General features: G+C 52.3%; 1 protein-coding gene across 1 annotated transcript in view; it reads left to right on the forward strand.

The window, feature by feature from the left end:
* The first annotated feature begins 13,938 nt into the window (after positions 1 to 13,938).
* The window catches only part of KCTD1 (potassium channel tetramerization domain containing 1), a 148,234-nt gene continuing 136,050 nt past the window's right edge, over positions 13,939 to 26,122 (forward strand). Inside the window, exon 1 of the mRNA XM_070421250.1 lies at positions 13,939 to 13,978. Coding sequence (XP_070277351.1) covers positions 13,970 to 13,978 — 9 coding nt within the window. The 5' untranslated portion in view covers positions 13,939 to 13,969. The remainder of the gene's footprint in view (positions 13,979 to 26,122) is intronic.

A 26,122-nucleotide genomic window follows, 5' to 3' on the forward strand; every position in this document is an offset into this window, starting at 1 on the left:
CGCCAAGCTTGCTGGGTGATTTCCAGGGCTGGGGTCCTGGAAATCTACGGGGGGTTTCACCCACATGTGAGATGGTCACTGTTCACTGGAGGACCAACGTTAGAGTCACACACCACCTCACCCCTTTCCTTTCAAGGCTATCATTGTCTCTTGGATGTGTCGATCTCTATAGATAAGTGATAGGATAAATCTGAGAGCTAATTAAACATTCAAATTCAGAGGAAGTGTAAGGGGGAGAGGCCAGCCCTCTACGTAACACCCACGCTGTGGGGACAGTGGCTGACTGGCTCGTTTTCAACAGGAGGAGCTGGTGGCTTGGAGCCTATTCTTTTGAGACGTCTCTTGTTATTGTCCAGACAACCAGCTCCTCTAGCTGTGGACGTGGAGTTTAGAATTCCAATCAGCCAGACCTTTTGTTGACGACCAAGGACATGTGGAATTAAGCAAGCCAAGGGTAATCAATGCCGGTGCTCCGGGCTAGGAGACCACCCGGGAGGCCCGGGAGAGAGATCTCCTCCTCATATAAGACGGTGCAATTGGCTTTGTGCGTGAGGGCTCGCCTCTCCCTCACCCTGACGGGTTTATTGCTTTGTGGCCTCTGCCGTGCCTGACTGACTGCACAGCTCAGGGTCCAGTTCAGTTTGGGAAATCTTAGATTCATTAAAAAGGAACGGGATTTGTTTCCATTGGCAGGAACCGTGCCTCTTCCTCCTTCCAAAGGAAAGGCGCCTGCCTCTCTCTACCTGTGAGGTTTATGAAATTGCACAGACACGGCGCAGGCAGAGAACAGACATCTGGGAGGCTGACAACGTTCCAGTTACACTTGGCCTTGCCGGATTTTTCTGTGATTGGATGCACGATGTACAACTGCGCAGGGGGTGCAAGGCCTTCGCTTGTAAAAAGGTCCATTTTAACTGACGCTGGAGGTGGGTGTAGTAATTACAGAGAAAGAGCCGGGCTTTCCCTTGGACGGTGGCGGCTCTGTGCACAGGGCCTGCCTCAGAGGCAGTGCCTGCGCTCCCAATAGGTTTTCCTGTCTAATTAGGAAACATACACAGTCAAGTTTCTCCGCAATGAAGGGCCAGCTCATTGGGCTGTGAAGACGCTCCTCCAGAACTCACTTTGGCTGGGAAACCCCTTTCCCTTTATTTTTCACCAACAGAGGATGAGGGGGGTGCTGAGAAGAAGAAAGATGTGATGCCAGTTACAAATACCTGGGCATAGAGTAGGAATGGGGTGTCCAAGGAAGGGAGACCTTATGCTCTGCCCTCTCAAGTGCTGTCTGAACCCCTCAGCCCCCAGGCGTCCCCGCGTTGGACCCTGGGAGCTAAGCCACGCTACAGGAACTGGGCCCTAACGCAGCGCTGCAGGGGCATCTGTCAGCATAGCACCATGGGGAAGGCATTTTCTGCTACTTGCCTACCTGCCCGCCTCCTTTATTGTTTAAAAAAATGAGAGTGGGCATGGACTATGGAAAGGCTCAACCACACCATTACTAGATTCTCTTCCCTCAGGGCAAAGTCGCCCCTTTCCTGCTCACCCCCGGACAGAAAGATTTTACTGTGGATTCTAAGGACAGCTGCGCCTTGTTTAATGACCCACATTGTGGGACTGACCAACCCACCAACGCATCAGAGCAGAGCAACTCTCCCCGGAACCAGGTCTGCAGAGAGATCATCATAGTATTTGCAGAGGAAGTAACAGAACAACTCCAACAGTCAAGGTCTTCACAGGAAGAGGAAAAAGAAGGATGAGGAAGGAAAGGAGGGAGGTCACTTTCCTGTTTCACCGCTCAGACCAGGAGCTTGGCATCCTGTGGACAAAGAAACTGGTTAGCTTATTCCTCAGGTCTCACTTACTGAACATTGTGACACAGAACGAATTACTTGAAGAGTTCATTCACGATGTCACTATATATATACTTCCTACAAGACTCCTTTTTTCTCTAAGAAGCCAGCGATGAGTACAGAACAGACATAGCTGAGAGCAAACGACTGGTTACGACTGATACAAATGTGAGTTTCCATCTGGTGAAAAGAGCGCTGGTCTTGGAGTGGGAAGGACACCCTTCCTCTTGCTACACCACTCGGGGTACCACTCTTTCTCTTCCCTCACCTGCAACCCAGTTGGGACAACAATGCTGGTTGAGAAGACCAGACGAAGGAACGGAGGTGACATTGTTCGGTAAAGTGTAGAAGGTAACTTCTCATTGTCTCAGTCTGAAGAAGGGAAGTTAGAAAAGAAGAAAATCACAGCAGGACGAGGGGGAATGGTAGCAGGGCTACTTAAGGCTAAATCTGTCACAGATTAAAATACAGACTCAAATGTGTCAGGATGCTTTGAAAGTAAACATGTTGCCTGAAAATGGAGATTAACATTATCATCCTAACTTACTCTTTCTAGTTCTTCAGAGAATGGCCATGAGAACTTGTGGCTTCTAAGAGTTCAAAGAAGAAAAGGGAGAGAAGAAGGTTTATTCATTCTCCGCTACCCAACCCCGATCCTCCTCCTCATAAACCTGCAGAGAAGTGGGCTGTTCGAGTTGGGTCTGTTCCTTAATTTATTCATTATCCATTTAAAATTTTTTCTTAAGTTTCTACAACAGGCTTAATTTTTCTAGATCAAACACAGAAAGAACTTATTCTGTTCTAGAGTCTCCCTTTTGCTAAGATGAGCTTCTAGGAAACCCAGGGTACAACTCTGAGAGGACAAGAGAATGATACCAATATCTAGAAAAAGCACATCTCTAGGGTGATCATGGTAGGCCACTCTGCCATGAGCATCAGCACTCCTAACAGAGAAACCACAAGATATAAAAAAAGATAAACCATAAATGAAGGCCAGTTTTTAGGTTAAACAGATTTAAAAACCAGAGAGTGACGCTTCTATAGGAAATGAAGGAAATGGGGGGGGGGGGGCGACGGGGGGAGTCCTTACTCTTTAAAATCTAAAGATTTCTCTTGATATTGTTTCCCAAATCGTAAAAAAAAAAAAAAAAAAAAAAAAAAAATCAATTTCTGGGAAATAAAAGGACATCAACAAATCTATAACAAGTTACTATAAAGCCGAAAGAAGTGGGTATTTAAGCTAAATGGACAGATCTAAGCATTTCTAGATGGCCACAAGAAGTGAAGCAAAAAAATTAAAGCTGCGGTTATAGTTTGTTGATCCTATTCAACTCAAACCCCAGGAGGGATTTAAAAGTAAAAACATAAACTTCTAGTTTCATGAATTCTAAAAGCAAAACAAAACAAGGCATCCAGTTCTGGTTCCCTTCTTAATGTGGCCATTGATTCAGGCTAGTTAATTATTTTACTACTAGAGGTCGACGCATGGATTCATGCATCGGTGGGGTTGCTTGGCCTGGCCTGCAGGGATCGGGCCGAAACCAGCTCTCCAACATTTCCCAAGGAATCCCAGATTGTGAGAGGGCACAGGCTAGGCTGAGGGACTCCATCAGTGCATGCACCAGGCCTCTAGTATGTCGATAAGATCTTTGGCTAATCTCTTCCCACCCTCTCCCTCCCCCCCTTCCCTCTGAGATTCATCAGTCTGTTCTATGTTTCCATGCCTGTGGTTTCTGCTCCTGCATTGAGCATCTGCCCCCTGGTGGTCAATGCGCATCATAGCTACTAGTAGGACAGTCGAACGGTCAGCCGGTCACTTAAGCTTTTATATATATAGAATCTGCAAGCTTCTATATATAGGATACATCTAAAATATTGTGAAACAGACAACCGGCTGTTTTGGCTGCATAATTCCAGGTATCCAGGTACTGATGCCTTCTCTTTGATATCTCTTTACTACATAAATTTTTAAATTATATATTTGGTGCAGACCAAAGGGTTAGCCTCTTGCACCCCCCAAAAAAATTTCTTTTTGTAGGCTTTACCATAGGATGAAAAGCTGGGAAATTTCAGCAGTTTCCAGGGATTTGACCTGACTCTGAATAGTCAAGTTTTTATAACACAATGAAGGAATTTTCAATGAATGGGGCATGCTAGTTGATCTGGATACAAAACGGTGAAATGGTCTGTCTGAGCTCACACTCAAGTTGGGTCTTCAATGCAATGCCATGGCCCACAGAGAGCTGGATTTTCTGCCCACTTTTTGATAATTTGCCACAATCAGGTGCAACTCATGAACCACGTGTCATGGATGTAACATTAGTTACAAAAAAGATCAGAGAATCGAATGCCTTGTTTTGTTCTGATTTTGACCATCTTATGCCCACCCACCATGTTTTTTAGAAATATCTGTGTAGTTTTTTTCTTTTTTGTTGTGGTGGTGGCAGTAAAATAGAGATGAGATAAAATTTACCATTTTAATCACTTTTTAGTATACAGCTCAGTGGTGTTAAGTACATTCAGGTTGTTGGTAACTATCACCACTATTGCTCTTCAGATCATGTCCATCTTCCCAAATTGAAACTCTGCACGCCTTGAACAATAACTCCCCATTCCTTCCTCGCCCCCAGCCCCAGGAACCACAGATCTGCTGTCTCTCTGTAAACCCCATGACTCCAGGTACCTCATATACCTGGAACCAGACCATTTTCCTCCTTTTGTCCCCATTATGCTTTGACACAGCGAGAGAGTCTAAAAAATAGAAATAGCTAACCCTTGAGCAAAATAAATAGAACTACAATGACAAGTCTGCTGATACTGTCCATTGGCCAGGTTCTGAGTGAAATGCTCTCTCTTTGATATTGCTCATTACTACACAAAGAGGAGTTTTACATAATATATTTGCTGCTGACCAAAGGTTTAGGCTCTCCAACTCCCCCCAAAAAATCCTTTCAGAGGGTTTCGTTGTAAGGAGAAACCTGGAGACAGTCTTGCTCCCCACTTGGGTAAATGAGGAGCAATCCTATACAATAAAAGGGTAATATGCAAATTGACCCTAACAGCAGAATGACCAGAATGACTGCTGGACCAGTCACTATGAGGTGCACTGACCACCTCTTGGTCCCTTTCCCTAGCCGGCAGGCTCCAATTGCCTGATGGCCACCCTCAGCGGGAACAGCCGACCTCTTGGTCCCTCCCCCCCACTGTCAGGCACCAATCACCCGATGGCCAACGGGAACTGTGGGTGGGTGGCGGCAGGGGGTGGGGCTGGCTGTGGGCAGCTGGGGAAGATGGCCCTGATCGCAAGCCAGGCCTAGGGACCGTACCCGCGCACGAATTTCATGCACCGGGCCTCTAGTGGTATTATAATACTATTTAACCCATCAAAAATCTTCAGAAGCAAAACGTTAAAATCAAAGGCTGACAAGTTCCTCTCTTAACTTACCAGCCCCTTCCCAGAGCCTTGGTTTTGTTTGGGGATAGCAACCGTCAGAGGAGAAATACGTAGACGCAGGCTTCCTGCTCGCAGCAGGAGCGGCCACACGCTTGGTACAATGGACAGGCGCTTTTTCTTTTTGAACATTCAGATTTCCATTATCTGCAGAGCAACCTCACAGGGACAGATCGCGAATTGAATCTCAGAATTCCCTGTCTGCCTCTCGCAGCCAGATGGTCTTCACACAGTGGAGGTTCCCAGCCATCCTTCATGATCGCTTCTATCACAACCACCACTAACGTTGTTATTAGGAACAAGTGGAAGTCATTTCCACACCCACGTCCACGGTCCTGAAGACTCGCTCCCCTCCTCCAGGGCCCATTGAGCTGATCGGGCTTGTGAAGCCTCTAGACTAGACCTGGCAGTGCCCTCTGCACCCAGCCTGCCTCCCAGTGTTTGGACAGAGCAGACCAAGGACCCTCTCTCCAGCCCCGAACCCAACTCCAGTGCCTCATCTCGTCTTTCCCTTCAGAACCTCCTCCGAGACCAGCAGACCCGGGTTCCCCTTCCCTCCTTGTGGCCAACGCCCTGAGCTCCCAAACCCGGCAGAGGGATCCCCGAGGTGGAGGCTGCGCCCCCGCCACCTGCCCGAGGCCCCACACCTACCTCGCTCTGGGCATCTGTTTCCACCGAGGACAGGCCTGGGGGGCGGGGGCCCCTCTTCCACGAGTTGATGGAGAAGAAGCCGAGGCGCTGAGCGTCTTAAAGGTGCAAACCCAGCGTGGGCCCTTCTCTCCGGGACGAGCAGGGCTCCCCGGGGAGCGGGTGACACTCAGGACCGTGGAGGCCCCGGGCCCTGGAGAGGACCGGACCCAGGCCCAGGCGGACCTGCAGGCCCTGGTGCTGCCCGCCGACCCTCCTCCCCGTGACCCAGCAGAACCACTTCCGGGTGAGGAGCCGAGGCTCCTGGGGAAGATGGGCCACACCTGTCCCCTCCGCAGGCCGCCCCCGGCGGGTGGGCCCCTGTCTCTCCCAGAGGCTCCCCCTCCCGCCACCAGGAGCCTGGGGAGCCCAGAGGCCCGAGGGCCTGCACCCCCTGGGGTCTGGCTTCTGCTGAGCCTCTCCCCAAACCCGAGGCGTCCTTCAGGCACCTGAGCCTCTCCATGCATCGGGCCAAATGGCACAATAAAGCTTTTTGCAGGAAAATAAAAAAGGACTCTAGAAACCGCTTTCTCGCTGGGTAACTTTAAAGAAAGGACACAGACCCCGCGTCCCTAGCAGCGTGTTTATAGTGGCTCTGAACACAGTTGGAAGAGCAACATGCTTGTTTCTTCATTCTTATTTTTTGACCAGATGCTTTTCCCGCGTGGGTTTGTTTGTTTGTAACTAGAGCGTGTTCTTGATGATTCTTTTTCTTTCAAGTCGATCTTAGGTTTTAATCACAGAGCGGTTCCATCAGATAAGCTTTATGGGGTTTTCTTCAGGGGTGGGACAGGCAGGGTTTTCTAAACATTGAAACACGGCATCAGGTCATTAGAGCTTTAAAGTTAGGGAGATGCTTAAGGCAGGTCTTACGGTTAGCACAGCGGAGAGGGCCCGGCACCCAAAGGATGCGCAAGGAGAGAACGACATCGATGCAGATGGAGCCCTGAGGGGCCTGACTGCCTCCCGGTTCTCATGCTCGGCCCTGGTCAGACGGGACAGAGAAGCACAGCGAAGGGCCCTCTGCCGGGTGGGCTGGGCCCGACACGCGCTACACGGCGGACAGGGTGCCTCCGGGGCCAGCCGGGTGCTGCGAGGCACTGACATGGGAAACGGCCCAAAATATCTCATGCCGTGTTTATCTTATTAAAACTGTCCCCTTAACATTGTCACTGCCCAGCTTTCAGGTGAACAGCCTGCCAGACAAACACTCTGCAGATGACAAGGGCTAAAGCGTGGGAAAGGCGAAGGAAGTCCCATTAACTGGGGAAGGTAGAACACTGGGCAATACCGTGATCGATCAATCGATTGATTGATTGGATTATTCCTTTGAGATTTGAATAGGCCCTGATTTTCAAAACTATGCGCATCTTTTGTTTGGTTTGGTTTGGTTTTTAAAGCACTTGTTGGTACTGAGTCTGTAACTCCTGAAAGGCAAAAAACAAACAGATGTGGAGGGAGAGGTTCATGGCGGAATTCTACCTGAGTCCCATTTCTGAGACCAGCGATTTGTACAACGTGCTTAACTAATTATTTTGTATGTGTGAGGCGGTCTCGTCACAAGCAAGGGGCCTCAACGGGACAGAGTGTTCCCAGCCCGCAACGTCATAGGTCTGTGACTTGTCACAGCGAGAACTCACCTGGGAGAAAATCTCACTTTCCCTCATTATTTTACAGGAAAAAGTGAGGTGTCCGTGTAATTTCCAGATAAAAGAATAAGTTGAGATTTAGTTATTATCCTTAAGAATGGTCAGCCACAAGAATTCCGATAAAGTAGGTATCGCCATTGCATGAATATCTTTCTTCTGTGCTGTTGACTTAAACCAGTGATGGCGAACCTATGACACGCATGTCAGAGGTGACAGCAAACTCATTTTTTTGGTTGAATTTTCTTTGTTAAATGGCATTTAAATATATAAAATAAATATCAAAAATATAAGTCTTGCCTTAACCGGTTTGGCTCAGTGGATAGAGCGTCGGCCTGCAGACTCAAGGGTCCCAGGTTCGATTCCGGTCAAGGGCATGTACCTTGGTTGTGGGCACATCCCCAGTAGGGAATGTGCAGGAGGCAGCTGATCGATGTCTCTCTCTCTCATCGATGTTTCTAACTCTCTATCCCTCTCCCTTCCTCTCTGTAAAAAATCAATAAAATATATATATATTTTAAAAAGAATAAAGGTCATTTTGTAAGCATTTATTAAAAAAATATATAAGTCTTTGTGTTACTATGGTTGCAAATATCAAAAAATTTCTATGTGTGACACGACACCAGAGTTAAGTTAGGGTTTTTCAAAATGCCGACACGCCAAGCTCAAAAGGTTTGCCATCACTGACTTAAACAGTCACACTTTGCATGTTATTTATTCAACAGCTGCTACAGCCCATAATGACAACTGCTATCCTTTACTGAGGGCTCACTATATGCTGGGCAAGGTTCTACATATTATCCACGTAGCCCATTTAACCTCAAAATAAGGCTTCCTAGGAATTTTCATCCAGGTCTCACTGAAAGCTAAGATGAAGAGCTACCATGGCAACTCAGAATCATCCCACCTACTCGTCGTTGCTGGTTCGAAATATAGGACATGAATGTCCACACGGAACAGTAAGCACCAGTGAGAAATAGAGGTGCTTGCACCTCTTCCTTCGAGTACCGGCTTCCTTGCCAATGAATGTGTTTCTCTACCAAATAAGCCCATCTCAGTGGGGGCCAAGGCGTCTGACCACATCCGGTTTATTTCTGCGTTCACCATCCCCATCGCTCTATCACGGGAGAGCATAGCCAGCATTCACGTGGCACAGCCAGAGGACACTTCGGCCAGGACCGACCCGAGGTGAGGGCCTCCATCGAAGGACTCGGCATCTGTTTGTTCAGATGAGGGTGAGCCGAATGGATTCCTGTCCGCAGCGCGGCCCCTGGGCAAGACCTGCCTTCTCAGAAAGTGAGACGTTACAGACCCGACACTGACAGCGACACAGAAAAGGAATCTGCTTCCCAGAGGCTCATTACAGAAAGGTGGTGGTCGGGCCAGACCTCCAGGAATCCCAACCCTGTTCTGTGTGCGCCCCAAAATGCTTCCATTCAACGCCAGAAAAAGTGCACGTTCCCGTGTTGCAGGGAGTCTCGGGTTGGCTGATGTGAATCAGGTGACTGCCTCCCAAAGACGGCCTCAGAGGGAAAGAAAACCACAGAATCTGCCTTCCCGTGTGGCGGGGCCTCCGGGGTGACTAGAGGGGGGTCCCGCGGGAGCCCTGATGGGAATGCTGTGGTTTAGTGGTGCAGGGGGAAGGGCGTGGCAGCTGGCGGTGGCCCCTGACATCCACGCACACCCAGGCGAGACCCAACACCAAGCTTCTCTCTTCTTGCACGGGAATTTTTTTTTTTAAATATATTTTTATTGATTTTTTTACAGAGAGGAAGGGAGACGGATAGAGAGTTAGAAACATCGATGAGAGAGAAACATCGACCAGCTGCCTCCTGCACACCTCCTACTGGGGATGTGCCCACAGCCAAGGTACATGCCCTTGACCGGAATCGAACCTGGGACCTTTCAGTCCGCAGGCCGACGCTCTATCCACTGAGCCAAACCGGTTTGGCGAGGGGATTTTTTTTTTTAAAAAAAAGATTGTTTTTATTTGTTTAACAGTCACTATCCTTTTTAAAAAATACGTATTTTTATTGATTTCAGAAAAGAAGGGAGAGGGAGAGAGAGATAGAAACATCAACGATGAGAGAGAATCTTTGAGCGGCTGCCTCCTGCACGCCCCCTACTGGGGATTGAGCCCACAACCCAGGCATGTGCCCTTGACTGGAATCGAACCCGGGACCCTTCAGTCCACAGGCCGACACTCTATCCACTGAGCCACACCAGCTAGGCCTGTGGGAGATTTTTAACTTCGATGATCTGGGTGTCTGGCTTCTTCAATTTCACATTCTACCTCAGCAGCTAAAGGCCACATCCTGTCAAATTGCCACCAAGGACGTACCAGGGGCTGCACCCCGCCCCCCCCCCCCCCGCCCCCCAACGAAGCCGGATGGTCCGGAGACCTTGTGATCTGAGGGTTCAGTGGCCACAATGCTACCAACAGGGCTGTCCCCGCGGTGACATTAGAGGGGCTGCCGCCCCACTTAGGGCACCCCCACTTCCCCCTCCAGCAGCCGGAAGCTGAACTTTTCCCCGCTCAGCTCCCGGCTCCAGTTGAAAGTATCCCCGTGTTGATTTCACCCGGGAAGATGGCAACAGAGGGCTGGGTTTTCTTCCCGATTGTTTTCTCCCCGACAGTGTTACTGCCATTACCTTCCGTGTTGCTAGTGGTGTGGAGGCTGCTGGTCTCATTTCAGCTATTGAATGAAAAAGGTGGTTAGAAGGATTTTTAATATGCTCTTTCCCCCAAGTTCCTCATGACTGGCACAAAACCCAAAGCAGAACTAAAACAAAAAAGCATCGTCGACATCACAGAACGCAGTCCACTGGCAGGTATTAACGAGATAAAAAGGACTGTGGGGTAGTTTTACAATTGACGGCAAGTCGGTACGTTCGTATCTTGCATTTGGCAAGATGTGGACCCTGCTTCGCACGTGCCATTTCACTAAAAATCTATTTTAAATGGTAAAAGAAGTCGTCATCACCTTTGATGTGAAGGTCGTGAAGTTTAATCATTGTTGTATTGCCCGGTGCCAAGTGAGTCTTCACTCTGCATCCCATAGTCTCAACGTGGAGCCCCCTGCAGACTGCGAGGAAATGAAGACCCTCACCACAAGAAAACGAGGCCTTGCTCTGCGGTCTGCTTGCCAACGGGATCCCCACAGCTTCACTGACCACCCAAACAGGTTGGGTCTCTCTACAATGGCCAAGACCTGAAGTTTAAAGAGCAGCATTTGTGAGTGGTGTCATTCTAAAGCATTAGAATATCTAAAAAAGACGAACATTTCAGAACTTAATTTGTTCAAATGAATATTATTTCCTTCAGAACGGTTACATTGGGAGGCAAAGCCCCAGTAATTCCATTGCTTACACTAGTGTGAGAACTGTCTTTAGTCCATTTGGGAACTCATAAGAAAACTAGCCTCAATATGTTTAGTCATATATATATATTTTTTACTCTAAATAGCATAATGCAGCTTCATCACTCACTTATTCCCAGACCTGGCATTAATTTTTAATTTTTTTTTTTTTTTGGTGGGGGATGTTCCAAAGGTTAATCATCAAAGGACAAAGATTTTTGCCATCAGAGACATGTAAAGGAATGTGCTAACAGATTTTTAGGGATTTCCGGAAGGTGGTTTTCAAGCTGCGTCAGCACAATTTAGAACTGTGCACAATCCCTCGAGGTGAGTGACCTCAGGGTCACTGCTCACCTTTCTCCTGGCCCCGCGTCTCTGTGGCCTGGGCCTGGCCCCGTGTCGCTGGCTGGCTGGGGACCTCGGGCAGGCTGCGAATTTCGTTTCCTCGTCTGAAAAACGATGGGAAGGACCAGGGGCCCACAGAGCATCTCCCCCGCTCTCTCATGCCAGGACACGGACACAGCACTCCCTAGATTTTGACTAAAAGGTTTGGCTCAGTGGATAGAGCGTCTGCCTGCAGACTGAAGGGTCCCAGGTTGGATTCCCGTCAGGGATGCATGCCTGGGGTTGTGGGCTTGATCCCCAGTAGGGGGCGTTCAGGAGGCAACCTATCAATGATTCTCATCATTGGTGTTTCTATCTCTCTCTCCCTCTCCCTTCCTCTCTGAAATCAATAAAAATATTTTTTTAAAAGAAAAAGAAAAAAAGTCACTATAGGCCACCATACTGTCAATGTATTGTCATGTCAATCATTGAGGCTGTTCCTTCCATAGTCTCTTCTCACACTTATATGGTTACATTTAGTCCCATCTGAGGCAAGAACAAAGTTTTCATTCATTTGAATGTGGGGCACTGCAGATCTTTACAATGTCTTATTGCAGATCAGAGGATGTATCCACTTTGGGGGGGTGGGGGCGGAAGGAGAATGTGCAAAAAAGAAATGATTTGGTTTTGTGTTATTTTGTAAGCCTTTCTTTTTTTTTCTCTCCTACAGAAGACTGATACTTTCAAGTCAGATACCCTTGTCATATGAACGTGTCATGTTTTTAAAATTCTGCCAACACACCTGGTTCTTAGTATGACATCAGTCTTCATCTGATTTCAGCCCTGACCTGACCGACTATACCAGTGATGGCGAACCTTTTGAGCTCCGCATGTCAGCATTTTGAAAAACCCCAACTTAACTCTGGTGCCGTGTCACATATAGAAATTTTTTGATCTTTGCAACCATAGTAACACAAAGACTTACATTTTTGATATTTATTTTATATATTTAAATGCCATTTAACAAAGAAAAATCAACCAAAAAAATGAGTTCACGTGTCACCTCTGACACGCGTGTCATAGGTTCGCCATCCCTGGACTACACTCTTTAAAGCCTGGCCCTTCCCTCTCTGCGGAAGTTGCTCGCCTTAGAGGTGAAATGCTGGTGAAAGCATCCTTCCTGCAAGGCTGCCAGCGGCAGGTACTCACAGGGCAGGCCTGGCTCTATTTAGGTGGGTTTCTGTCTTCCTTCCTTCCTTTCTTTTTTTAGTATCCCGGGCTTACAGGCGGGTCTTTTTCATCAGAAATGTCAGCAAAGTCTTTGAATTGATGAACTGTGAAGTGCTCAAAAACCACACCATTTCAGAAAGTATCCTGCGAGGATGTAACACTAATGGGAGGTGACCCCTGAGTTGGAGCCAAGCATCCCACTCTAACTAAAGAGAATTAAGATAACCGCTGGCTCCGGCACCGCCTCTTTGAACAAAGACGGAGACAGAAAGCAGAAGTGATGAGGGGTGGGGGAGGTCGGCGCTGGAGCAGCGATCTGGGGAATGTGTTTATGTTACAGTCCCTTTAGCTCCGTGGAGCACTTCCGCCAAATAATGGAATTACACAAACCCCCCCTATAAAACATGCCAGGTGGAGAGAAGCACAGGGAATGGAGCAGGGGAGGTATGATCAGAAGGCTGATTAAATAAACCTAAATTGTAAGTCCTTGGCTGCACCTAATGTAGGTTTTTGTTTTCTTTAATTTAGCTATTTAAAAAAAAAAAAACAAGGGCAGTGTAACTCCTTCAATCTTTTTGCAATTCTGCATGGTTGAGCATTTGAAATGAGTTTGTGTATCACCCCCAGGCGCTGATTCAGACTTGATTGGGGCAAAGCAGATTGCCTGTGCTTATTTTTATCCACGTCATTTGGGGCGTTATGTCGCCAAAGGAACCAAAAATGCGCTGCCGGATGGCCAAATTATCACCTATCCTGTGACCAGACAGGGCAGCGAGCCCCCTCAACAAGTTGCCGACCTCCGTGTAACAGCAACGTCAGGTCAACTTGAGAAAGTGGAGAGCGAGCCCTCAACACAAATAAAAAGAAACAACCAACAATCCTTATAATTATCATCATCTGCTGCTTTTCCCTCTTTTGGCAAAGAAACACTCCATCCATTTGCAGAAATCGCCCGCGGAAACGTTACATCAAAACTAATCACAACGATTAAAATCAGCTTTTCAGTGCAAGAGGAGGGGAAAACGCAAGTTGGAGGCTGGAATACGACTGTTTTTTCCACCAAAAAAATAATAATAATCGGGGGAAAAAATTTCCTACATGTATATTTATCTATACGTTTGTGTAGACCTTTATTTTTTGAAGGAGATCAATTGTCTGCCCTGTGACCAGTTAATCTGATTTAAGTTTTATTTTGGAGATTGATGTAGACTGGAGGTAGCGGCATGAGCTAATTGTATCCTGATCCTTGCCTTGAGGGGTTTAAAAGCCCCGGAGCAACTCTTCTCTGTATTTTGTTCTGTCTACCTTCGCCAAGCTCCTGCATTTCTCTCTGGTGTGGCGAGCCGAGCACATCGCTGGGAGAGAAATCGGAAAAGGGGGGAGAGGAACAGGAACAGGGGACTTGGAGAGAGACTTTGTGCTTCAATGTTTCAGGTAAGATCTGACGGTTCGGGCTTGTTATTATTTGCTAAGGAGGGTACGGCTGGGACTTGGGGCGCAACTCGCTTTTACGCATGTGCCAGGCATGGGCGAGAGCGCGGCTCGCTCCACACGCCCGGCGCGGCGGCTCGGGACCCGCTCGGACGGCGCCGGCGGCTCGGGCTGCCCTCGGCCTCGGCTCTCCTCCCGGTCCTGCTCCGCGGGGGGAGCGGGCGCGGCGGCCCGGCTGGAGCGGGGCCCGGGCCGGGGCCGGGGGCGGGCGCGCGGGGGCCGGGCTTCCGGAGCTCGGGGCCGGGGAACTCGGAGCGGAGCCGCGCGGCTGCCGGAGCCCGTGCCAGCGCCGCCCGCCCCCCGTGCGCCAGCCCCGGCGGCCGCCGAGCCGCGTCCCCCGCGCTCCCTCCTCCTCGCCCGGCCGCGCGCGCCCCTTTCTTCCCCGCGCGGAGCTCGGCGCCCGCGATCGGCCGGCCGGGAGCCTCCAGCGCCGCGGCCCCAGCCCCGTCCTGGGCCCGGCTCCGCGGCCCCCGGGAGGGGACGCCGCCCCCCGCGCGCGGGCAGCCTCGGCGGCGCCGGGACCCCGGGGAGGACGCCATGGCGGCCGCCGAGCGCCCTGGGCCGCGGGGGGTTCCCTGCGCCCGGGCCGGACGCGCGCTCCCCTTTGTGCGCGGCGGCCGCTGGCCATCGCTGTCCGCGTCCGTCTCGGGCCGGGCGGATCCGGATTCCCCGCCTCCGCCCAGCCGGCGCCTTTAAAGCCCCCACCCCCCCTTCCCCAGCCCCCCCCTTCCCCAGCTCCCCCCCTTCAGAGGCAAACGTTCCATTTATTTTTGAAAAGCTCTCCTGCCTCTCCTCCCGCCTCCTCCCCAGATAAAGGGCCCGGCACGTGCTCCGAATCCGCGTCTCCCCGGGAGGCGGGGGCGTGGGGGGGCGGGGGGGGGGAGGCCGGCGGCGCCACCGGGGATGCTGGGGGGAGGCCGCGATCGCCCCGCGCGCGGTGCCCGCAGCGCCCAGGCGGGAGCCCGCATCCTCCCCTCCCCTCCCGGCGGCCGAGGTCCCGCCGTCTGAGCCGGCGATGGGGGCGATGGGGGCGCCGAGGCGGGCGGGAGGGGTGCCGTGTGGCTCCTTCCGGACCCTCCGCCGCCCGCGCCGCCCTCTTTCTAGAAACGTGGCGTGCGCTTCCTCTCGCGTCCCCAAGAGGGACCTGACTGCAGGAGACAGTCCGCGGGGCGGGGGGCGCTCTGGCGAACCCGCCTTCCGAGTGCGGCCGGCCCCCCAAAGCCCCCGGGAAGAGGAGGCCGGACGCGCGGTGCTGGGCCCCTCACCTGGGCGCGCGGCCGCCCGGCCCGCACCTCCCGGCGCGCGGCTTTGTCCGCCTTTGTGCTCCCCGCTCGCTCGGTCCTGGACACGGGGTTCGGGTCTCGCCGCGTTCTCGCCGCGACTGCGCTTCGGGAGCCGCGGGGCGGCAGCCAACTAACTTAGCGAAGTTGGAGACGGGCTGTCGGCTTCGTGCGTGGACAGCCACGCGGGACTGTCCGGGACGCCCGTGGCCCCGGCCCGGAGGGCGCTGCGGTGGGCAGGAGCGATTTGGTACAAATGCTACATTGTCTCTTGGATCCTAGGACTGGCTGCTTGCAGGCAAATCCGTGATTGTGTGTGTGTGCGTGTGTGTGCGTGTGCGTGTGTGTGTGTGTGTGTGTGTGGAACTGGGAGAGACACAGCAGTGGAACATACTCATTCTTTAAGGAACGTTTGCCTTCTGTTTTCAATCAGCTAAGCTGGCAGCTAGAGATACAAGTTTATTTGCGAATCCCCTCAGGGCACCGAGCATGCTTGGGTTGTTTCGGCAAATTAAAAATGAGCAACATGCTTTTACCTTCTCAGCGGTAGACTCCTTAAGAGACCTCCTGTTTGGTGGGGATGCGTGTGTGTTTTAGAGGAACATTTTCTGTGTGTATCTCAACTCTGGTTTTAATGTGGAAAAGGAGAAAATAAAGGATTTTTCAAGGCTGAGGCTGATGCCACGGAATGACTCATTCAGCCTGAGTTCCCATCAAGGACTTAGCAGCACAGAAGGGGATCTGTGGGAACCAGCGGCTGACCTCGTTGGTGCATTTGAAATGGTAGCGGATTCATGCGTCTCCTGGCCCGTGGGCAGTGTGCCGCTCTGTGCCTGGGGTGTGTGTGTGTGTGTGTGTGTGTGTGTGTGTGTGGCATTTGGCGGACAGGAGGCCTGGTGCTGGGGAGACTGCCCGCCCACTGCCCGGTCTCCCCCAGGGGTCCTGCTGTGGGGCCTGGAAGGCGGGGTTAGCAACTGCTAGGGGGACAGTGGGTTTACGGTCCACCAGTGAGGCTGCAGAAGTGACCACCGGATTGCAAAACTTTGCATCATGGAGAAAACTTCATTGGTTCAGGCCTCACCTTTATAAAAAGAGAGCAACTAATGCAGCACTAATACCCGACATTTGCTGAGAAGAAATTTGCAGTGAATTGAGCGTGAATAGCGAAAGCGGCGTCTCCCAGCACGGTAGTCAAAATGACTGCAGTGGCTGCGCCGTGTTAATTATGCCCGAAGCACAGTACAGAGCTCTCCACCACACGCTAGAGGTCTCTCTTCCAGCTGTAAGATTTTCCTGTTGAGCTTGGCCAGGGCTTATGTGTGTGTGTGGGGGGGGGGGGGGGGGGGGGGTGGCAGGGGGAGTGGGGTGCGCAGTGATAATTCGGTTCACACTTATTGAAATAATAGAGATTTACTGACCGTTCCGGTCACTCTGGTGTGAGATACTTGTTTTAGGGCCTAGGCAGTAATTACAGCACAGAATGTACTGAGTACAGTACTGGTAGGGTCACTGCCGTAAGATTTCTACTAAATGATGATGAAAATACATTGTTCCATTTGTTGAGTAGCATTAGGGACCTGTTGGCATGCAGTCATTTATCCAAGCGATCTGTTTGAGATGTAAAAGTAATCAGAGGAAGAGGTATCGTGTCAGAGAACTCCCTGAATGTTAAACTTGGAGCTGCCGCCAGGTTTTGCAAGAAGCTGCTCGCAGAAATACTTCCTTGCTTGACGTTTCTGACCTCAGAGCGACTGCTTTCTGGTTCGGAGAGGTGGCGCTTCCTGCTGAGACCTGTGTTGAATGCTCGTGGCTTTCGAGTCATTCGAAGGGTGTTTGTTTGTTTGTTTGTGAACCATCCGTTCACCAAGGCTTTTCCTTAGTTGGATCTTAAACTGCATTTCGGAACCTCCTGGGGGACTGACACATGTGATTTCCCAAGCAAATGGAGCTTTTATTTTCTCTGTCTTTCGAATGAACCATCTTGGGAAGAAAAATGACATTTTCAGATGCAAGCCTGTGTGCTGAGTTCTAACAGCTTACTCACACAGAGGCGAGACACAATGCAATTTTCCTAGGCCCTGTAATAGTGCTCCGGCTTTTCATTCACAAAAAAACGGCCCTAGATGGAAATTGCCTTATGGTTGCTGATGAGTTTGGTGTGAGAAGATAGTACACACACACACACACACACACACACACAGAGATTATCCTTCAAGAATAACAAACCAATATTTGTTAAGTTCACTCATTCAGTCAGCAAATACTTGTTCGTGCCTGCTGTATGCAAGACGCTGGATACCAGAGACACGGTGGTGAGGACAACATTCAGGCCCCAGTCTCTCAGGGGTTACGGCTCAGCTAGGGAGGCAGATGTTCATAAAGGCAGTTGAACAACACAGAGATGGGTAACATTAACCAAAAAGGGACGAGATGGTCAAGACTGGGGTCGGGGTTCGGGAGGACGTGTTACACAATGAGATTAAAGGTGATCGGCAGGAGAAGAAGGGAGGAAGCTGGGAGAAGTCCCAGGAGAGGGAAGAGGAAACAGCATTGGCCAAGCTGGGCGGGCGAGGTGGGCAGCAGGGAAGAGAGCAGCCCGCAGGGACTGGCCTTGGCGGTGCGAGGGGGTGGGCCGGGGGTGGAGAGGTGGGCAGCGGGGACGTGACCAGATGTGCGTTTTAAAAAGATGATTCAGGCCCTAGCCGGCTTGGCTCAGTGGATAGAGTGTCAGCCTGCGGACTGAAGGGTCCCAGGTTCGATTCTGGCCAAGGGCACATGCCTGGGTTGCGGGCTCGTTCCCCAGTGGGGGGTGTGCAGGAGGCAGCCAATCAGTGATTCTCTCTCATCATTGATGTTTCTATCTCTCTCTCCTCCCTTCTTCTCTGAAGTCAATAAAGAAATATATATTTTTTTTTAAAAAAAAAAGATGATTCAGGTGTCACTGTGGGCAGTGAGTGGAGGGACCGAGAGGAATGGAAGCATCCTGCTGAGACCTTTGTTGGAAGGCTAGTCTAGTCATCCAGGCAAGAGAAGATGAAGCCGGGGTTAGGGTAGGGGCACCGGGAGCGGAAGAATGGAAGAATGCGAGAGCCATTTAGAAGGTAAATTGACAGAGCAGAGCACAGGATTGGTTAGGAACAAACAAGGAGAGAGAGACGGGCCCTGACCGGTTTGGCTCAGTGGATAGAGCGTCGGCCTGAGGACTCAAGGGTCCTGGGTTCGATTCCAGTCAAGGGCATGTACCTTGGTTGTGGGCACATACCCAGTAAAGAGTGTGCAGGAGGCGGCTGATCGATGTTTCTCTCTCATCGATGTTTCTAACTCTCTATCCCTCTCCCTTCCTCTCTGTAAAAAATCAATAAAAAATATTTTTAAAAAAAAAAAAGAAGAAGAGACAGACGGCAAGTGGCTGCCCACCTAGATTTCTGACACACCGGCCTCATGGACAGTAGGATTCTGAAGATGGGGCGGGGGCGGGGGGGAGATTCTGTCCCTTTCCCTTCATCTCCCGTCGCCAGAATGAATACCAATGAGGAGCCTTATTCGCATCCTGTGTAACTGAATTCACAAGAGAAACCATGGCCATTCTTTTTTTTTTTTTTAATCCTCACCCAAGGACATGTTTTTATCGATTGAGAGAGAGAGAGAGGGAGGGAGAGAAACACTGATGCAAGAGCAACATCCGCCGGTTGCCTCCAGTACTCACCCCAACCAAGGATAGAACCCTCAGCCTTTTGGTGAACTAGGCGACACTCCAACCTCCTGGGCCACCTGGCCAGGGCTCCCCAGTCGTGGGAGGGGCACCCACAGTGTCAGCACGCTCCCTGCTCCTCTGTGAGCTGCACGGTGAGGTCTCCCTTCCCCAGCTCCGCTCCGTTTAGCTCACCTTTTGACGAGGCCTGTGTTTTACCTTCTGAAACAAAGCCAAGTCTGTGTCTTCGAGTGCACGTTGGTTGTGCTCAGAAGTGTGGTGAGCATGTACTCAGTAACTGTGAGGAGGAACAGTTCACCATGCTCTTTAAAAGGCCCCGGACGTACAAGTAACTGGCACAATTACTGCAAGTCACTCACGGAAAACCTTTAAGGACCTGAACACGGACAAGTTTGCTTGGTCCGATCTGAGTGGCCTGAGCTCCACGTCCTCACCGTCGACTCCAGGGCGTCTCCCTCGTGTGTTTCTCACCTTCTGGACTGGTCCTTGGCGAGTGTGGTCTCGGTGCAACAGCCGCCTGCTTTCCTTCCGCGGACATGGCTTTTGGTGTTTCTAATACCTCGTCTCTTCTTTCCATCGCTGTTACGTCTCTAAAACCCGTCCCCTCGCGTCTGGGGCCACAGACACACACAACTACCAGGAAAGAGTGTTTTGCCCAATAAATGTGCTATTCGTCACCCAGTTACCATTGGCTGATGAACCATGGGTGAGTTTTAAAATAACCTACGTCAGGCAGGCCGTGTCTCTCAGCACCAGATCCGGGGGGGGGGGGGGGGGGGGGAGGGGAGGGAGTGTCCGCGCGGAGCGGCCTCCCTGAGAGTTGGGGGGCACCACCTGCATCCTGGGTGCTCTCCTTCCAGAAGAGTTGGGGCCAGAGCTCCCTCCAAGAAACGAGCAACACACTTTCCGTTAGTCCCAGGAGCCAGTGTCAGCGTCACGCTGCGGAGGCGGCTGGGCCACGTCCTCAGCTCCATGGGGTGGTTCCTCGGTGGCGGCCCTGAGCGCAGGCTCTGGGTGGAAAAGCCGAGTCACTGTGGCCACGTCCCCTGGGGACCCGCCTCTGCTGTAAACACGGGGACCACATCTCTGCCGCCTGCCCCGTGGGCTGTGGAGGGGAACCCCAGGCGTGTGTGCGGAAACCGGGTGCAAGCAGGAGCCCAGGCAGCCCCGAGGGCGCTGCCCCTGAGGACTCGGTGAGGGCTGGGCTCCTGCTGCCAGCGCGTGGGCCAGTCTGCATGACCTCACGGAGCCCCAAACAACAGAGGCACCCCCTCTGCCAGGGGAAAGAACGGGTCAGACAGGTGTGCGACCTGCCGGGAAGCCAAGGCCAGGCTGGTGGCGGAGCGGCGGTGCAGCCAGAGGCCCTGCCCGCCTCTACTCACTGCCCACACTCCCGGTCCCGGGGCAGTGGTGCTGTGTGAGCACCTGCCACAGGCACCTGGACCGTGCTTTTCTCCTCCGCCACCAGCTTCCAGTTACCCCCCTCCCTCCTTCCCCTCCCTCCGCCCGGGGTCTCCCGTCAGCACCCGCATCCCACTCCCATCCCGGGAGAGAAAGAAAGAAAAAGCTGGTTGAGCCCAGCGGGTGTGGCTCAGTGGTTGAGCATCGACCTGCGAACCAGGAGGTCTTGGTTCGATTCCCTGTCAGGGCACAGGCCCGGGTTGCGGGCTCCATCCTCAGTGTGGGGTGTGCAGGAGGCATCCGATCCATAATTCTCTCTCATCATTGATGTCTCTAGTCCTCTCCCTCACTTCCTCTCTGAAGTCAATATAAAAAGTCTATTTTTTAAAAAGCAGGTTGGGCCGAAACCGGTTTGGCTCAGTGGAGAGAGCATCGGTCTGCGGATTAAAAGGTCCCAGGTTCGATTCCGGTCAAGGGCATGTACCTGGGTTGCGGGCACATCCCATGTAGGAGATGTGCAGGAGGCAGCTGATCGATGTTTCTCTCTCATCGATGTTTCTAACTCTCTATTTCTCTCCCTCTCTGTAAAGAATCAATAAAATATATTTAAAAAATAAAATAAAATAAAAAGCAGGTTGGGATTGCTGCAGCCCGACCTCTGGTTGTTCTCAAGCTCTTGCCCAGCGCGTGGCTCACTCACAGGGACACGTCGCTCACAGAAACTCGGATTTGTTTCCCGTCCGATGAGAACTGACAACTGGGGTCCTGCTGCCAGCGCCGCAGCTGCTTTCGGGAGAGTTATGAGCTGAGGAGGCCGCTGAGCAGATAGATTTCAGTGCTTGTGAGAAGAAGGGATGTGCTTCCTGATAGATCTTCCCAGAGCACCCGCTGCCGTCAGCACTCACTGTGCCGGAGCGCTTTCTCTGCTGGAACCCGCAGCCGACGTGTGTGCACGGAGACCGTGTGAAACAGAAGACCAGACTCTCTACGTGGGGGGGATGGAGGGGAGCGGGGGGGGGGAAAAGCACAGCCCTTCTCTCCTCCACCTGCCCCCCCAATGCCTCCCCCCCAATGCCTGCCCCATATGCAGGTCCCACTGCAGCGCTTTCTAACTGTCCTGTCTTAAGTAAATTGCTAATCTCTCTAGGCTTCCGTTTTCTGAACTGTCAATTACAGGCACCATAAATGAGATGATAACACGAGATCGTTATAAGTGAGATAACGGCTCTGAGTGAGGGTTGTTCTGAGGCGTCGATGAGGTGTAAGCGGTTGCATCGTAGGCAGGGACTGCGTGGGTTCCCCTGTGCTTCCTCAGCTCCTGGCGCAGGGCCTGGCTCCCGGGGTAAGTGCTCACTCAGCGCATCGCCGTTGGATTCCTGGACACAGAACTTCAGAGGACTCCAGAGTGAAGCCAGGGGGGATGTCCCTTCCCCGTAAGGACTTCTCGCCATTGACGGGAGGGTCCGAGTTCGTCCAGACTCCCTTGCCTGGTGTTAAGGCTTTTTCCTGACTAATTAGATCAGATGTTTGGGAACCGAACAAATGTAATCGAGGGAAACATGAGATGCCACATGGGACGTTGCTTCAGAGGTGTCATCAGTTTACCTTTTTTTAAAAAAATTTTTTATATTGATTTTAGAGAGGAAGGGCGAGGGAGAGAGATAGAAACATCAATGATGAGAGACTCATTGATCAGCTGCCTCCTGCACGCCCCCTGCTGGGGATCGAGCCGGGGCCTGTGCCCTGACCGGAACGAACCAGTGACCTCCTGGTGTGCAGGGCAATGCTCGACCACTGAGCCACACCAGCCAGGTCCGTTTACCTTGGGCTCGCTCACGAAGGCACTGCTGTACACGGCCGTCCTGACATTTCCAAAACCTGGACAGTGAGAGCCGTGATGTGAGGAAACCTGGGCTCTGAGCCCACAGGGAGGCAGTGCGTTTGGTTCGAACGCAGCCGGGAAACACGGGACAGGACGGTCCCCACTCCCCCCAGCAGATGGCAGCGGCACACACCCACCCACAGATCCTCCGGTCGCCTTGGGTCTTTCTCTTTTAGCTCCTCACCCACGTCCCACCCCCCTGCAAACGGAAGTCTGAGCCGACGTGAAACCCACCCCACCCGCCTCCTCTGCAGGAACCACTGGGGGTCACGGGCGGCTGGTGGGGGCAGCTGGCCAACCTGCACCTGGGAGTCCCCCCACACACACACCCGCCCTGTGGGGCTGGGCAGGGCAGGGTGAGGAGAGAAAGCAGCCGCTGTGGTCTGTTAGAGCCACTTCCTGCCAGAGCCCAGACACCCCCCCACCCCCCAAGTGGAGGCCTGGCTTCCTGCGCTGGAGCAGATCCGAGCAGATCCGCAGGGGGGAGCTGGCAGCCAGCCTCGGGTGCCACCACGAGCTCTGGGAGGAGTGCGCTCTGTGCCCATTGGAAAGCAATGCTGGCAGAGCTGAGAACCAGCTAGCAGGCCTGGGGGCCAGGGCCGGAGCAGTGCCCTGGGCAGCTAACGGCCACCTGGGCCCTCTCGGGGAGTGAATGAGCTTGGTCTTCAGTTGCTTGGAACTGTGGGCCCAGTCAGAAGTGTGACCCCAAACCTTGGTTCATGGTCTGCACGCACAGAGATCATGGCAGCTGCCGGGCGGGGTGTGGTGAGAGTTGAGACTAACACAGCGCAGCGCTTCAGGACAGCGCCAGGCTGGCTTTACGGACTTTACAGTAGTATCTTCTATTGTGAGACCCGCTTTCCAGATGAAGAAATCGAGGCCCAGGGAGATGTGCTCACGTGCCAGGGCCACGTGTTGATGAGGGACAGAGCCGGGGTCCGGGCGTGTGGTCCGGCATCAGTCTGTGCTCTTAGCCCCCAGCACTGCTGCCTCTTACGAATAACACTGTTACCGACAGCCGGTCATCCTGATGCACTTTCCTTGTGCCGGGAGCGCCACATGGTTACTCGCCCACACGGTGGGAGCGGTGACTTTCCCGTCTCGTCAACGGAAGAGAGATGATTTATGCTGCCCCACTCTGTAAGGAGCACAGGCAGGCAGGTGACTGTCAAGGCTCTGCTCTATTCACGTGCTAAATGGAGCGCCCCCCCCCGCCCCAAAAACTGCCACAGAGACTTAGCGATAAGAGAGATGACCAAGGAGAATACAGGACATGGGGTTCGGGGGGCTGTTGCAATTGTATAAGGTAAATAAATTTTACGTCAAGGCTCTTAGATACAGGGTGGGGCAAACGCAGGTGTACAGCTGTGAGTGTGTGAAACAGAGTTTATTCTTGTGTTATTACTTATGATTGTATTATTGTCCGTACACACAACTCTCAGCCTGCTTTGGTCCCACCTGGTGTGAAGAGCCTCAACCATTTTCAGAAACGGTGAACGGACCTCAGGAATGGGGGTTGCTTCCCCTCCCGTTCACAGCTTTCCTCTTCGGAGAGTCATCACGCGTCACTCAGGGAGGAGGTGGGAGTCAGGTGCTTCGCTCGCTGCCCCTGGCCTTCCGCTCACATACGAGGCCGCGCCCAGCCCGCCGGGGACTCCCAGGGGCGAAGGGGATGTGCCCGCAGTGCGGACTGAGGGCCTCTCTGCCATCCTTCCAGACCTGGGGCGGAGGGCAGCTTCAGGGCCTGGAGCCTCGCAGCCTGGGAGCCTGCTTCCCACATGACGCCCCAGCGAGGCTGGGCGGACAGACAGCCCTACACGGGGCACGTTTGCAGGACGGAGCCCTCCTCGGCGGCTGGCAGACGGGATGTCACAGCCCCGGGGCCTCTGAGACGTGGGCCACTGTGGGGACTGCAGGGCGTGCTCAGTTGGAAAGCAGGTCCTGCTCGACCTGCCTCCAGGGTAGCTGGTCCCCATGTAGTAGGAATAGTCACAGGCGTTCGTGGCCAGTGCAGTCACAGGGGCCTGGCCGCCATGTCCGGGGCTGGGCCCTGAACCGGGGCTGAGGGACTCGAAGACAGGATGAAGGTCCACAGACTTCCATCTGAAAACATCAGGGACATTTCTTTTATTTTTTTTCTTCCAGTTAAACTTGTGTGTAAATCTTGGCAGTGTTATTCTTCCATTTCTGGTGTGTCCTGGTGTCTAAATGCATTGAACACTAAGACGGTTTCCAGCGAACGCACGTTCGGGCGCTCGGTCATTTAGCGACACACAGCTGTTCGAGGGTCTTTGTTTCTTTTTCCTGTTAAAGAAAATTCTGAGTCGAAATGCATCCTAAGCCCTGGCCAGGGTGGCTCAGTGGGTTGAAGGTTGGGTCCCCTGCACCGAAAGATTGCGGTTCGGTTCCCCGTCAGGGCACATACCTAGATTGGGGTGCGCAGGGGAGGCAGCCGATCGATGTAGCTCTCTCCCAGCAATGTTTCTTTCTCTCTCCCTTCCTCTCTCTAAAATCAATAAAAACATGTTTTTTAAAATGTACTTTAGGATTAGACTGAGATTCAGATCTTACTTCAGAAAGTGTGCACCCACATTTCTTCCAGAGTCTCTCCACTTTTCCTTGTTCAGCAAAGTATTCACAGATCTGACTTCCTCATGACAGGCCTTCTGCAAACTGTACTGTGCGATAGACTCGTGTCCGAATTACTCTGCTACGGAGCAGGGCAGATACGTTTTTTAACCCTTGAAAACTAACCCTTTGACAACTGTGTGTCAATGCCATAGCCATTTATTGTGGAAGTAGGTCGAGTGTTTCTGAGTTGACCGATCTATCAAGTTCTTAGCAAAGAATTGCTTTCAAAGTCAGATCCTGTTTGGCCACACGATGAGCACAGAGACTTCACACAGTGTGGGTTCCTCAGGAGCTGATGACGAGCTTCTATACCACCTACCGTCTCCTCTTCCCACTGCTGTCCACCTTCTGGCCTCATCGCTACTTCTCACAACGCTGCCAAAGGATGGAGAAGGGAAAAGAACAGGAAATGAATGTCAAGCCCATTTCTCTCTCTCTCCCTCTCCCCCCACCCCAACAGCTTGACAAAGGATGTTGGGAAAGCATCCGCTCTTGACTCAGGCCAGCGGAGGGACCTAACGGTGTGAATAGCCCAAAGGACCAGGCCAGCCCACGCCACCCCGTTGGCACTGTGATGTGACTGTAACGAGGCTAGTGGTAAACTTCGCATCTTCCTTTGCGCAGCACTGTCGGACACCTTTTTCCTCTCCGTCTCAGCTCCTGCAGCCTCACTGTGTGCCCTCAGCATTAACGCGAATGCCTTACCCACTCTTCACAGATGGGCCTTCCCAAGCCTGAGCATGACCGTCTTCTCCAGCGCGCCTCTAGCTCAGTGGTTAGGGACATCCGCGTGAGAATCGCCTGGAGGGCTTTGCACAGAGTCGTGGCTCCACCCTGAGTTTCTGATTAGACAGGTCTGGGCGGGGCCCCAGGATTGGCATTGCTCATGGGTTCCCAGCGGCTGCTGATGCTGGGGGTCCAGGGACCCCTCTTTGGGAAGCTCTGTTCACGGGAACAGTGGGCTTAGAGGTGCTTCTGGAAGGACATGAGGAGAAGGCAGTGGTCAAATAAACGTGGGGAACACGGTGCCCTCTCTGAAGGCCTGTAAGCATCTTAAAGATTTGTAGAAGCCTTGCAGTTCGTGAATGTTTCTAACTCGTGTTTGACCACGGAGCCCTTTGTTCTGTTAGTACCGATCAACTCTCAGAAGTGCTCTTCCTGGGACACGGGAGTCTGCCCCG

Source organism: Myotis yumanensis, unplaced genomic scaffold (genome assembly GCF_028538775.1).
Source record: "Myotis yumanensis isolate MYYU_CA2020_CCGP unplaced genomic scaffold, mMyoYum1.0.hap1 SCAF_7, whole genome shotgun sequence".
NCBI classification, from domain to species: domain Eukaryota; kingdom Metazoa; phylum Chordata; class Mammalia; order Chiroptera; family Vespertilionidae; genus Myotis; species Myotis yumanensis.